At 43.1% G+C, this 14,580-nt stretch overlaps 2 protein-coding genes across 7 annotated transcripts in view; one reads left to right on the forward strand and one right to left on the reverse strand.

Moving 5' to 3' along the window:
- Positions 1-11,088, forward strand: part of LOC142493858 (platelet-activating factor acetylhydrolase-like) — a 37,138-nt gene extending 26,050 nt beyond the window's left edge. The window contains exons 6-11 of the mRNA XM_075598530.1: positions 412-559; positions 3,868-3,981; positions 4,941-5,032; positions 5,488-5,658; positions 6,928-7,076; positions 9,460-11,088. Coding sequence (XP_075454645.1) covers positions 412-559; positions 3,868-3,981; positions 4,941-5,032; positions 5,488-5,658; positions 6,928-7,076; positions 9,460-9,572 — 787 coding nt within the window. The 3' untranslated portion in view covers positions 9,573-11,088. The remainder of the gene's footprint in view (positions 1-411; positions 560-3,867; positions 3,982-4,940; positions 5,033-5,487; positions 5,659-6,927; positions 7,077-9,459) is intronic.
- Positions 11,089-11,960: 872 nt separating this feature from the next.
- Positions 11,961-14,580, reverse strand: part of TDRD6 (tudor domain containing 6) — a 115,810-nt gene continuing 113,190 nt past the window's right edge. For 4 of the 6 annotated variants that reach the window (XM_075598522.1, XM_075598518.1, XM_075598516.1 and 1 more), the window contains one exon: positions 11,962-12,681. In XM_075598522.1, the coding sequence (XP_075454637.1) occupies positions 12,524-12,681 (158 nt within the window). In that variant the 3' untranslated portion in view covers positions 11,962-12,523. Of the gene's footprint in view, positions 12,682-14,580 lie in introns of all 6 variants that reach the window. The other 2 variants (XM_075598523.1, XM_075598520.1) reach the window with 1 other exon arrangement.

Consider the following 14,580-nt stretch of genomic DNA (forward strand, 5'->3'; position numbering starts at 1 on the left):
ACGCAATGGGACCGGAGCATGTATGTAAAGTGAGAATGTACTTAAAGTGAAGCACTACCTTTTTTTAACTTATCGATGCATGTACTGTACTGCAATCATCATATACGTGCATAACTGATGTAAATAACGCATGTGTAACAGGCTCTATAGTCTCCCCGCTTGCGCACAGCTGCGGTACAGGTAGGGAGCCGGTATTGCTGTTCAGGACGTGATGACAGGCACATGCATGAGCTGGCGTTTGCCTATTGAGCGATATGTACTTAGTCGCGAGTGTACTTAAAGTGAGTGTCCTTAAACCGAGGTATGCCTGTATTTGTCTTAGATCTACATATTGATACTCAAAATAAGAGACATTGCAAAACAGAAGGCTAGACGAGCAAAAGGGTCATATGGAATAATTCTCTATTGCAGAGATGCATCCGCCTCAGCAACGTATTATTTCCGAGAGAAGTCCCCATCCGACGCCTGTGAGCAGGATTGCGGACTTTTGGAAGAGGTGTGGCTCTATAACAGAACACTAAAACCACCTGAACAGGAGTATCCTCTCCGCTTTGAACAGGTACTCACCGTGAAACTGTGCTCTCGTAATGAAGGAATGTAACCTAGAAATGCTGAAAAAGGGCAGGTTTTAACAACTAGTCATCTCGCAGCCAGATGCCCATGTAACAAGACAAAAGCTTTGTGACGTATGATGAGAAATAGCATTCTGCTAGTTGTCACAGATTGTTAACCAGGGAAGCTGATGTCATCTCAGACCTGTTTTTATGTTAAGCTCAGGAAAAGGCAAAAGTGCCAGAGAAATGCTACACTTTTTACATCCCAATAACTAACTCCCTCTTTTGACAATCGCCAAATCATACCCTGAGCAGATAGCACATACCCCGATGCACTGAATAGAATACTGTATACCCCGATACACTGTATAGCAGATAGCACATACCCGATGCACTGAATAGCCGATAGAATACAGTACTGTATACCCTGATGCACTGTAGAGCAGATAGAATACTGTATACACTGATGCACTGTATAGCAGATAGTACATTCCCTGTGGCACTGTAGAGCAGGCGGCACATACCCTGATGCACTGTAGAGCAGACGGCACATACCCTGATGCACTGTAGGACAGACGGCACATACCCTGATGCACTGTAGAACAGGCTGCACATACCCTGATGCACTGTAGAGCGGACAGTACATACCCCGATGCACTGTAGAGCAGATGGCACATACCCCGCTGCACTGTAGAGCAGATGGCACATACCCTGATGCACTGTAGAGCAGATGGCACATACCCCGATGCACTGTAGAGCAGCACAAGGAAAGTGGCATAAGCCTTTCTGAATGTAAAAGGTAAAAACAAGTTGTGTGTGTGTCACGCAGAGGCTGAAATACAGATGGTTAGAAATGTATGACATGTATGTGTCTAAAAAAGGGAGCAAGTAGAAATAGTCAAGAAAGGAAGGTGGTGCTCATACAGTGTACATAAACATAAACACGATTTTCTTAGATATCAAAGCAAAAATGGGAGGTCTCCCATATGAGGGTCATCTGCATATGTATACTAGTGGCTTGTCAAAAAAAAAACAGAAGATAGGGCCTACCTGGTTCCTTCAACCTTGGAAAGACGCAGCAGCCAGGAAAAACGGCGTCATATATTTCTTCCAGACATTTAAAATAATCCATATTGCCCTTTTAGAGTATATTGTAGAACCTCAAATACTCATTTGCTGTGATGAGTAGAATGGTTAGTAGAAATTGTCATCCATCCAAGGCAGACCCTCCAGTGTGCGAATCCGCAAAGTAATGGTGATAGCAAAACAATAGAAGAAAGATGTGGCGCACCACAAGTATATAAAGCGGAGAAAGGGGGACTACCATAAAACATTTTTTATTGGTCATGACAAAGGTACACAAATAGGACCACCTATGCGTTTCGCAAGGTGCAGTTTGATAAAGCACCTTCACAGCGCGAAACAATGTTTTATGGTAGTCCCCCTGTCTCCGCTTTATATACTTGTGGAGAGCCGCATCTTTCTTCTATTTTATTCTTCTCTGTTTTTGCTTTAAAAAGGGGAGCATTATACATAACCCCACAGATTCTGCTTTAAGGGAGGGCCCTATATCCCTACAAAAACTCAGAGGTAGAATAGATGATTACGGAGGATACTACCGTAAAACCACCACCGAGGGAAAGCACCGCCGGCAATCATAATATCAGTTGACCTAAAAGTAGGCAACGATGTAAGAAAGTGATGGTGGAGTTTGTATAGAGAAATGAATTAGCAGCAGGGCTGTTAATACCACGTTATAGACTAGTGGTAAACCCCGAAGCTAGGTTTTCAGTAAGGTACAGGATAGAAGCGGCTGAGAGAGCAGATTGCTAGAACAAAAAGAGATGTAAGGCTCAGGGGGTATATGAAATGCTACTTCACTGAAAGGGTGGTGGGTCCATGGAACCAGATCCCCAGCAGGGGTGATGGGTTTAGTACAGTTGAATTCAAAACAGCTTGGGATAACAAGAGCACCCAAAATATGGAGAGAGAAAAAAACTTCAGGGATCAAATTTATGTCTGCCTTTTCCAAACAAGTGGGGACATTGACATACAGTAGATGGGCCAGGTGGTCGTTATCTGGTGCTGACCATTTCTGTTTCTTTGAAAGGTCCATTAACAAACTTGTGACATCCAGTGGTAGCTGCAGGGATTGCTTGATGGTTATAGCTAGCACTTGAATATCAAAGGCCTGGCTCAGACCTGCGCACGCTTTGCTGTGAGTTGTTTAACGCCAGAGGCAGAGTTATCCGAGCTCTCCTTGCCTGTCGGCCGGGCTCTGTGTAGAAGGCATGAGCTGCTATTTAAATGAACCAGTTTAGAATTGTTACAGTATATTGAAGAAGGATCTACAGTACGTGTATAATTCTTTCCTTATTCATTTGTGTTAACAACTCCTCCAAGTTTGAGGTGGGTTAGGCCTCTGGGCTCACAATCAACACAGGTGACCTTAACCTCAACACAGGTGACATTAACCTATGTGGCTAGCAGTCTGCAGGTACTGCACCGACACACTTTATTCGAGCAAATACCCAGTATGTACCTGGCAGATACCTGGAATGCGCCGCTCCTCACCTCTGACAAGCCCCGTTGCGTTTGCCTTCCCAGCCTGGGTTCATGCCTGGCTGACGGGCGGCTGATCTGTTAAATGATAATGATTAGGATTTAATAGGCTGCAATGCTTCGCGTGTCTACCAGATGGCATAAATTCATGAATTGTAATGCAGTATATATATATATACTGTGCAGTATTGCAGCCAGCGGGAATAAAATGCTTCAATCCCTGCATGGAAAATACCTCAATGCACTCGGGCAGAAAACAGTCACAAACCTCAATACACCCGGGTATACCCGAATTCGTGGGACTAGCCGAGCTCGAATAAAGTGTGTCGCCAGTGTATAAGAAGCTTGATTTAAAAAGCTTTTTACACTTCATAAGTTTAAGCAAAAAAATAGTGCAGTGAAGCAAAGCAAACTTTCCCTGAGTTGATTCAGATAACGCCAACTGTTTTACATTTGTATCTGGTTATGCCAGTTCTGTACCTGGGCTGCCTCATTCCTTATCGATATGATTACACTGCAAGTCGCTGCATGCTGGGCTGGAACCTTGTCAAATAATAAGTGTGTGAGCCAAATGCAGTATGGCTGGAATCCACCAAGCCGGCATGAGGGGTATTGCTCCCTGATCTTACCATTGACGTGAATGTTGGTTAATGCTGGGTTGGGGTGAGATATATAGCATCACGGCTTAGTGAATCCTGGCCTGTCTGCTGTTCCCAGCATTAATTACTGAACCTGTTTTACTCCTGTTTAGGTTCAGCAGAGAGCGTATGAATTTGTAAGAGCCCTAGATCTTATGCTTGACATCAATGCTGGAAAACGAGTAACCAATGCATTACCTTTAAACTTTGACTGGAGTTTGTTACAGGTATGTACAGTAGCCTGGAGCTCCCCCTGCCTTATATTACTATAATGAGAGTTAGCTCTCGTTTCAAGTATATGTCCTTGGCACAGACTTATAGTGACAATAAATCATTACACGTTATATTTACAGACATTTCATTCATTAATCTCACTAAGGTTAAAGAGGACCGATTGAGGTGTGTGTGTATATATATATGTCATGGAATGGTAATAAAGGAGATGTTTAAACTAACCTACTCACCAAATTAGTGAGTAATCCATAATCTTGATAAGAAAGGATGAAACTAATACACCAGCATGGTGGATGAGAAGTGAGCATTCTGCTGCAGTGATGCTCCAGAACAGGTATGCTAACATTTTAGACCTATAAACTTGTAAAAACAAAATGTATTCCTTCTAAAGGCCCAACGCCTCCCCAACAGCACTTCCAAGGAGCTTGAGGGGGAGTAATGATTTCTTCATACATGTAGAGAAATCCCAGTGATCGATCTAAACCTTATAACAATCCAGTGTTTGTAGTGACATGTGGATCCTCTATAGAAGTGGTCGGCTTTCTAGGATTAATTACCGTTGCAGACGTACTGTAACACTTTAACTACAGTATAATGTGGAATTCATTACCCATGGACACTGATGGCAGATACAATAGATTTGTTCAAAAAAAGGTTGGGCATCTTTTTAGAAAGGAAAGGTATACAGGGATATTCCTAATAAGTAAACATGGGAAGGATGTTGATTCAGGGAGTAATCTGATGGCCAATTCTTGGAGTCAGGAAGGAATTTATTTTTCCCTTTATGAGATGATTGTTGCTGGGTTTTTTTGTTTGCCTTCCTCTGGATCAATAAGTAAGTATAGATATAGGATAAAGTATCTGTTGTCTAAATTTAGCATAGGTTGAACTTGATGGACGCATGTCTCTTTTCAACCTCATCTACTATGTAACTTTACCTTCTTGCTTTAAGGACTCCATTGACGTCAGCAGAATAGCCGCTGTTGGCCATTCTTTTGGTGGCGCTACAGCAATCAAAGCTCTCGGCAGAGATTCACGGTTTAGGTAAGCCGTTTCATTCAAGTATTTCATTGGATGCATAGACCCAGATTTGCTTTATGATGCAATGCACATTCCAGTGAATAGGTCAGAAAGGAGCAGGTCCTCTTAGTACCAAAGTGAACTTATGGCAGTGACATGTTTAATAGGTTAATTCAAGGGTGGGCAACTCCAGTCCTCAAGGGCCACCAACAGGTCAGGTTTTAAAGATATCCCTGCTTCAGCACAGGTGGCTCAATCAGTGACTCGGTTGAAAAATGACCGGTCATAAACGGCAGTAGTGTATCTAGTGTGAAAATAATTAAAGACGCCATATTCGCATCATTGTCAGAGGCCTTTACAATAGGTAAGATACTTGTATGAAATGATTGATCTGAAGGCACCAGTGACATCTTTCCCAGAGCAGAACATTGCAGACGTGAGCTGAGCAGAAACCCCCAAGCATTCTTCTCTGTTTCTAGGTGTGGGGTTGCTTTGGACGCATGGATGTTGCCCCTAAAAGAAGACATTTTGTCAGCCATCCACCAGCCGCTGTTGTTTGTTAACTCGGAAAATTTCCAGGAGCTTGAGAGCATATTGCAAATGAAACAAATGGACTCGTCCACCGTGGAGAGAAAGATGATGACCATCAAGTAAGTAATCACCCTGCAGAACGATGCACTGCATTGTATAATGGGAATCTTTTACCCACTTTCGACCCCGCACCCCACACACACATATCCTACTATAAAACATAATTCCCCTAAAACCAAACAGAAATTATGTCTGTATGTAAATGGTTGTGATCTCTTTCATACCTTTCCTAAAATTGAATCTCTTCCTCCGTTAACTCTCTCTGGACTCCCAACGCACACACACACAAAATCAGGGCTATAGTCATGTTGCGGAAACAATTGGCGAAGGCCTACGCATCGGCACAAGATTGATTGTCCGGAGTGTGAATCCCCGATGGCTTGGTGTTGATCTTATAACTGGTGTAAAGAAAGGTAGACGAGTATCTATACCCCGCGTTAATTTGGATGCACGGAACGAGCTCAATTTACCATCCGTTTTGCATTGTTGCCGATTTCCAGTCTCATTGCAATGATAATTAACCCCTGCAGGGCCGAAGGGTCATGCCACCTCCTTGGCCACGGACCCTGCGGCACTTCCACATCAAGTGACCGCTCTTCCCTTCAGTGTGGGACGTGGAGCGCTGATCCCATACAGCCTCTAAAAAAACAAGTAAGGGGCAATGAAGTGTAAGTCATAAGGTGACGGCACAGTCAAAGTGATTGCACTTTTTTGGGACGTCATTAGGTCACTGAATGGGTTAACATGTCTCGGGGCCAGTCATTTAAAGGCCTTGGCCTTCACACATCACCATTACATGTTGCATTATCTCGAGCTCAAGGATTCGATGTGTATAAAGTCAGCCCGAGAGACCCGAGATACCAAATATTGTTTACAAATAAGTTTTAAATGAAAACCGTTTACAACCATCGTAGATTTTCATTCTGAGAACAATCACAATTTGTTTACATTTAAGCTGGAACGTTTGCTCTCAATACACAGTATTTAAGGCAAATCTATTAGGATCCTGCAGCCGCCCCCACTAATACGTGTTTAAATGTGTGCCTATGTATATGTGTGCAAGAATGTATAGATTGTAGTGTGTGTGCTAAGAATGTATTTGTAAGTCTGCGCACAATATTGTATATGTTCACACAGGGCCCTGATTGTACGTAATTTTGTGGAGGGAACTGAATAATTAAATATAGAAAACTACAGAATAATTTCACAATAAAATATGGGTCTAGTGGTTGTAACTTTTCCTTTAAATGACGTTTGTCTCTGGAAGGTTTGCTTCTTTTATTTCTTCCCGGCAGTTTTTCAGAGCTGTGGATTTTCTTTCTTTGCAGGGGGGCTGTGCATCAGAGTTTCCCGGACTTCACATTCCTGACTGGTTATTTACTAGGGAAAGTATTTCAGTTGAAAGGAGAAATTGATCCTTATGTGTGTATGGACATCATCAATAATGTGACATTAGCCTTTCTGCAAAGACACTTGGGTAAGTGGTCAGGGTTGGATTGGGGTACTGTTTCAGTGATATCTTTCAGAAAAGCATGCTGTGAGAAGCTCAATGTATATACAGTAGAGCCGGGGTAGCCAACTCTAGTGCTCAAAGGATACCAACAGGACAGGTTTTCAGGATATCACTGCTCAGGGGCTTGGTGGCAAGTTTTGGCCCGAGGGTCAAATCCAACCGGCTCAAGAATCAGTCGGCCCACACACCATTCACAGACGTTACGCTCCAAAGCCACGCACCATACACAGACGCTACGCTCCAATGCCACGCACCATACACAGACACCATACACAGACGCTACGCTCCAAAGCCACGCACCATACACAGACGCTACGCTCCAAAGCCACGCACCATACACAGACACCATACAAAGATGCACGCACACACCAGGTACACGCACTATATGCAGACTTATGCACACACCAGATACACATATCATACATGGACGTACGCACACACCAGGTTCATGCACTATACCCAGGCAACATACAAAGATGCGCAAACACCATATACACATGCATGCCATACACTATACAATGAAAAAGCTCTGAATACATACAGAAGCACAATAAACATGCACACCAGATGTGTGTGTGTGTACAGTATATCCCCTTTCCCCCCCCTGGCCAGTCCGCCCCTGCTTCATCACAGGTGGCTGAGTCTTTGATTGAGCCACCTGTGCGGAAGCAGGAATATCCTAAAAACCTGACCAGTTGGTAGCCCTTAAGGACTAGAGTTGGCCACCCTTAGTAGAGAGATACTAAGGCTAAATCAGGACTCATAATATGACGTGAAAACAGACGCTCCGTTTTCTGAGTTGGCATAGGATCCGTCACCCTTCATGTGCCCCTCTGATCACGTGACTTGATCACTCTGTCACTGATGGCAGGAGGGGTCATCCCCCCTTCTGTTAACCGCGTCCTCTGCGCTCCCCTAAGAAAACGATCATTTTTGCGGGGTGGATACGTAGCTTCTATGTCATGGGGCACACCGGGTGCCAGAACCCATGACAGTAAGTACGTCCTTGGGCGCTCAAACTGTTAAAGCTAATTACATGCAAAAACAACATCCGAACAATGGGCTTAACGTCACGTTGTTTTAGTACGTTGCATTATCTTCAGCAACGTGATGTAAAGAATGTATTGGCATTACATATAGACAGACCCTGAAATAGATCTTTAGCTCAAGTTGAGAGAAGAGGGGAAATCATGATATGTTAGTTAATGCCTAACTGGTGTTATACCCTTCCAGGCCCTGTAAAAACTCTATATGAGTGTTCAGATGGGGGTAATTGCAAGTCTACATTTATTACAGGATTAAAGCAGGGGGTCTCCGGAACTGAACTGTGTTCATTTCAGCTCTGGGGACCCTCTGCTTCCAGGGATACTTACTTCCGTAGGGGGTGCCGGTATCTGCAGCCAGGGAGCTTGTGTGCCTAACGAAATGGCAGTGTTTAAATATCCAATAGGAAGCCATGATGTTATTCCTTGCGGCTTCCTATTGGCCCACGTGAACAGGACATTTAAACTTCACAGAGATACTGGCATCACCTACAGGTGGTCAGTATTTCAGGATGCAGAGGGTCCCGGGAGCTGAAATTAACACAGTTCAGCTCTGGAGACCCCCTATTTCAATACTGTAATATAAAATCACGCAGTGCTACATGTTATGCTGCTTTAAGTCCCCACGTTAACCTTCGCAGATTTTTGTGAATATTTTTCACTGTCATGATAATGCCACATTTGCATGTGATAACTAAAGTCCATTATAGTTAATACTATGCCATTTTACAGGACAAACCATGAATTAACTTTGTTATTGCTCTTTGAAGAGACACAATTAGTCTTCACAAGATAAAGTCGCTTAAGGCGGTGTTACTTAACAGAGCAGGGTGGATTTGGGCCTAAGATGATCTGGGCTTATTGAGCCTTGAAGAAACCAGTCGGCCATTACCTCCTGAGCAAGAGCTACAGGCGTTTAGAGAATAACATCCTTTGTCGTATTGTACTGGCTGGCTGGTCCAGGAGAGGTGGGATGATTGAATGGGGGAGCATGGGGGTGTTATTAACATTAACTGCTGTTGGTGAAGTAGCAGTCTCTTCCAAATGCACTTAAAACAAAGTTCAAATTATGCTCTATTCTTCTTTTCCAAACCATACCTCCCCTTTTTCTTTTTAAATTACAAATGAATATTATTTAATTTTACATAGCACCTACTTTGTATGCGGGGGGTTTATAGTGGTAGAATACAGAACATTTAAAATACAGGGACCTGCAGATCTAATCAGGGCATTAAACATGAGTGTAAACACACGGAAAAAGGTTGATCCCGTTTGTTCAGATTGTTTCTTTCTTTACAAACCAGGCCTCCAGAAGGATTTCAACCAGTGGGACTCTCTCATAGAAGGAGAAGGGGAATTCGTCATCCCTGGTACCAACATTCCCCTACCTACATCGCAGGCTGAAGTGGTCGGATGATACGTCGCAAGAAATAAATAATTATTGGAAGATGACCTCGTGCAATGTCCATTGTATTAACCACTACCGTCTGTTTTATAGTATGAATTCATATTTGTATCAACGAGCGATGGGAAGTTTTGTTGCTTTTACTAATATATATAATTTTTTTTTTTTACTGGATCTGGAGTATTTCTTCAGCTGTTTTTGGGTGCAGAGCCTCCTAATCATGTAACCTTTCTTTAGTGTAGAACTTTTATTCTATTTAATTTATTAAATGTGCAGTGGCATATGACCAGCCAATGACTTATGTTACCAGACCATCATTAACTACTACATGAGCCCTGTTTAATTTGTCAAGAAGCCATAGACATAGCATATTTAATGTGCACTTCCATTCAAATCAATTACATCCAGCTCAGGGTATAATTGGACTTCCTAGTTCTTTTTGCTAGTGGGCAGTTTTCACCACTACATTACAATCACTGCCTGTCACAAAGACCAGGGCTGCTACATTTTTAGCATAATCTAATGTTGGTATTAGAGTGGCCTGCTAGATTCTGCTCTATTACCATCATGTTACACTGCAATTTATGAGAGTTGTTTACAAGAAATCCCCGACTGTACGGCTGAAAAAAAAGCAGCACTGGATGTTTAACGAAGGAAAACCTTTGCCGGGAAGTGGCTGATGAATGAAATTGCAACAGTGAGCATCAGCTGTGGTAGGATATAGGGTGCTTATTCAGTCCCAGCAATAATTGTGGGGATTATTCAAATGCGATATTAATATACACTTGTGCCAAAATTCACTTTGCTGAATATCTTCTGAGGACATCGTCAAATGGAATCTCTACAGAACCTCATCCTTTTTAATGAGTGTGTTATCTACTGTGTGGGTAGAAAATAAAACTTGACACTATAATATGAAGGCTGGAAACCATATTCCTCTTATTACCTGGCTAAAAACCACACGCCTACAAGTGACCTCTCAGTCATTCAGTTCTCCCAACCAGAATGAACATTAATGCTGCAACAGCGCCATAAGCCCTGAGATTTTATTGGGGGGACAGATTTATAATGTGCACCATGTAGATACAAACTGAGCGAAAAGGTCAGCAGAAAGTACTGGTAACAAAAAAAGGGGCGGTGCGAGAATCTAAGGTTGCGCTTATAGTGCCGGCGACGTGACTGCGCCGTTTGCGGCAAAACAAATACATTGTCGCCGTCGCGTGCGCTTATAGTAGCGCTTTGGTAGTCACTGATATTTGATTTTTTGCAGCGACGGTCTCCCCTTGTGGCCAATCGAGAGATTCTCCGTGCCTCTGCCCGCCCCTTTTATGACGACGTTGGCCTTGCAGCCAGCGGCGTCGCTCAAAACGGAAATGCAGCTCAGGCGACGTCATCGGTCGCCGTCGCCAGCACTATAACCGTGGCCTAATGAAAAGCCCCTGTGAGACAGCATTGCTGGCATTATTGTAATTACGTTTTGGAAAAAATTTGAATAAGCAAATGTTTGCACTATGAGCCTTCTTTTATATCCCGTAATCCTAAAAATAAAAAATAAAATCTCAACTTTTGACTAGTTGGGGGAGTGGTATTAACATGGTACATTTCTATGCCTGAATTTGAGATATTAGAGCAGGGGTGCACACTCTTTTCACCCTGTGTCCCCCTGCCAGCTCTCCCCCCCTCCCCTGCTCACGCTCCTCCCTCCTTACCTTGGCTCCAGCGGTCTGCCGTCACGTTGCCATGGCAACGCGGCATCACATGACCCCCCGCTGCGTCATTTGACGCCACGTTGCCATGGCGACGCGTCTCCAGAAGCCGTGCCCCCTGCAGAGAATCTCGCGCCCCGCAGTTTGTGCACCCCTGTATTAGAGGACAGAATAAAATGTTTCAAGAAACAAACAAAAAAAAAAGTATTGGTCTTGTCTGTATTCCCACTCTTCTTTTTCTTCAAATACACACCACATATAAAACAGTACTTGTGACCGGATCCTCCCTCTTAAATGTGTGCTGTTCTGCACTGGTCAATTATCCACATGTTCCTACTTTCAACAATTCTGCATGTTTATTAAATGTGGCAGGTTGGGTTTAGATGGAGTTCCAAAGTTTCCCCAGCTCCTAACAAACAAAAAAAGGCCTCAGCCTTGGATAATGATCTATTTCACTCATCAAGTCCCTGCGGCTTTCCTTGTCCGTATGACCCAATGCACAAATCAGGAACAATTCAAGCTACTTTCCCACCATGTGCAAGCCGCTACACCAGGGGTGGCCAACCCCAGTCCTCAAGGGCCACGAACAGGTCACGTTTTAAGGATATCCCTGCTTCAGCACAGGTGGCTCAGTCAACGATTGAGCCACCTGTGCTGAAGTAGGAATACTTAGACCCATACCTGTTGGTGGCCCTTGAGGACAAAAATTGGCCACTCCTGCCCTACACCTTGCAACATACAGTATATGTTACCCTTTGCACCAGCAGGCCAGTCATCATACAGTCCCCACATGCTACACAACCATGTTTTTAACAACCTATAACTTTTATCTGATTTATATGCAAAGTTCTCCACTTTCAGTCCTTTACTGTACTTTCACGCCTCGCTTAAATCATGTTTCTAATAGAAACAGCATGCAAGGAACAGTTGAAATTAAATTTACACCATTACAAAAATATTCCGTACAACTTTAGTGAAGTAACGATTACGCTTATTTTATATTCCAAACAAAATATAATAGTATTGTAAGTGCTCTATTTAGAAAAAATAAATGTCACCTGCTGTGAGTAATACGATTAGACAAAACATTATGAGTGCTTACAAAGACTTACAGAGAATGATGTATATAATCATTATACAACTTTCACTCATTATGAACATAAAGAGAGGCAGGCCACACCAAACAAGCAGTGTGCTCCCCCTGATTTCTGGCTTCAGCAGTTTGGTGTGAATTAGGGTTACATCCTCCATCCTGCTTCAAGGCTCCTCCTCCTTAACTGTCTGTTCGGGAGTTTCTGGCTCATTTTCAGTAACTTGTTTGTGTTCACAGTCAGAAGTCTCGATTGGGAGAACCTCTTCCATTCTGCACATGGACAGCAGGGAAGCTGCAGCCTCTGGCCGGCAATCAGGCAGCACTGTATAGCCATAAAAAATAATTATATATATATATACAGTATATATCAAACAAAAACAAGCACACTTATTGTAACTTGGTGGTTCTCAAACCTCTCCTCAAGGACCAGCAGACCCACCAGGTTTTAAGAATAACCACGGCACTTGGTTTGCATATGAATAGAATGTTGGATGTTGTCTCAAAAGCCTGTTCTGGCTGAGGGCCCAGAGGAAAGGTGTGAGAAACACTGCTTCAAGTGTGGGTATATGCAGCTGAACCGCATTCATTTCCACTCAGGGGACTCCCTACTTACTGAGATACTTACTGTCAGCAGGGCTCTGTACTATCACCTAGAATTGGCCTTACAAGTTTCTGAATGCCTCTCTGGAATATCATCCTGGATGGCCATCCACCGACTGAAACTTAACATGGCAAAAACAGAGCTCCTTATACTTCCTCCCAAACCTGGCCCTACTACCTCCTTCCACATTGCTATTGGAAATACGATCATTCACCCAGTAGCCCAAGCACGCTGCCTAGGGGTCACACTTGATTCCTCTCTCTCATTCTCCTCTCATATTCAAAACGTTTCTAAAACTTGTCGGTTTTTCCTCCGCAATATCACAAAGATACGCCCTTTCCTCTGTTACTCAACTGCTAAAACTCTGACTCAGGCCCTCATTCTCTCACGTCTCGATTACTGCAATCTCCTGCTGTCCGGCCTTCCTGCCTCTCACCTGTCTCCCCTACAATCTATCCTAAACGCTGCTGCCAGAATCACTGCACTCTTTCCTAAATCTGTCTCCGCATCTCTCCTCCTGAAATCCCTCTCCTTGTTTCCGATTAAATCCCGTATCTCACACTCAATTCTCCTGCTCACTTTTAAAGTTTTACATTCTTCTGCCCCTCCTTACATCTCAGCCCTAATTTCTCGCTATGCACCGTCCCGACTCTTGCGTTCTTCTCAAGAATGTCTTCTTTCTAACCCCTTTGTATCTAAAGCTCTCTCCCGCCTTAAACCTTTCTCACTTTCTGCCCCACACCTCTGGAATGCCCTTCCCCTCAATACCCGACTAGCCCCCTCGCTATCCACCTTTAAGACTCACCTTAAGACACATCTGCTTAAAGAAGCATATGAATAGCACTGGATAATCATGGACACATGATACATAAAGCTTGGCCCCCTGCAGACGCACTTACTAGAATTCCCTCCTACTGTCTCTGTACGTTCTCCCTACCTACCAATTAGATTGTAAGCTCCTCGGAGCAGGGACTCCTTCCTTAATGTTACTTTTACAGTATGTCTGAAGCATTTATTCCCATGATCTGTTATTTATATTATTTGTTATTTATATGATATGTATTACTACTGTGAAGCGCTATGTACATTTATGGCGCTATATAAATAAAGACATACAATACAATACATTTATGGAAAACAAATACAGAAATCCTGCGCTCCTCTCCAATTGCCTTGCAATTTATTAGTGAAATTCTACATGACAAAGGAGTCATTTTGTTGTATGTTTAGATCAAAAAAATGATTAAGCGTGTTAACCCCATCAAGGTAAACTCCATTTCAGCAGATACTTTTTCTTATTGTCCTATGGACTAAACTTCGTGAAATATGTGAATGTACCTAAATGGTTAAATGAATGAAGCATAATGTTATCTGTGGCCAATGCAATTAGAAACTGGCAGATGCCAGTAACGAGCTTCCTTTAGCTTTATGAAGGAAAATAGAGTGCACAAGTCTTGTTATTTCCCCCGCCTGTTCAGTGGAGAGCGGCGTTTAGACTGACACCCAGATGTTTTCTCCCTTTTTGCCAATTGGTTAGCAGGCTTTAATTTTTTTTTTGATCAAAAGATGCAACAAATGGCTCCTTTGTTATAACCCTTGGGAACAAACAAGCAATGTGAA

This window comes from Ascaphus truei, chromosome 4, assembly GCF_040206685.1.
Source record: "Ascaphus truei isolate aAscTru1 chromosome 4, aAscTru1.hap1, whole genome shotgun sequence".
Taxonomy (NCBI): Eukaryota; Metazoa; Chordata; class Amphibia; order Anura; family Ascaphidae; genus Ascaphus; species Ascaphus truei.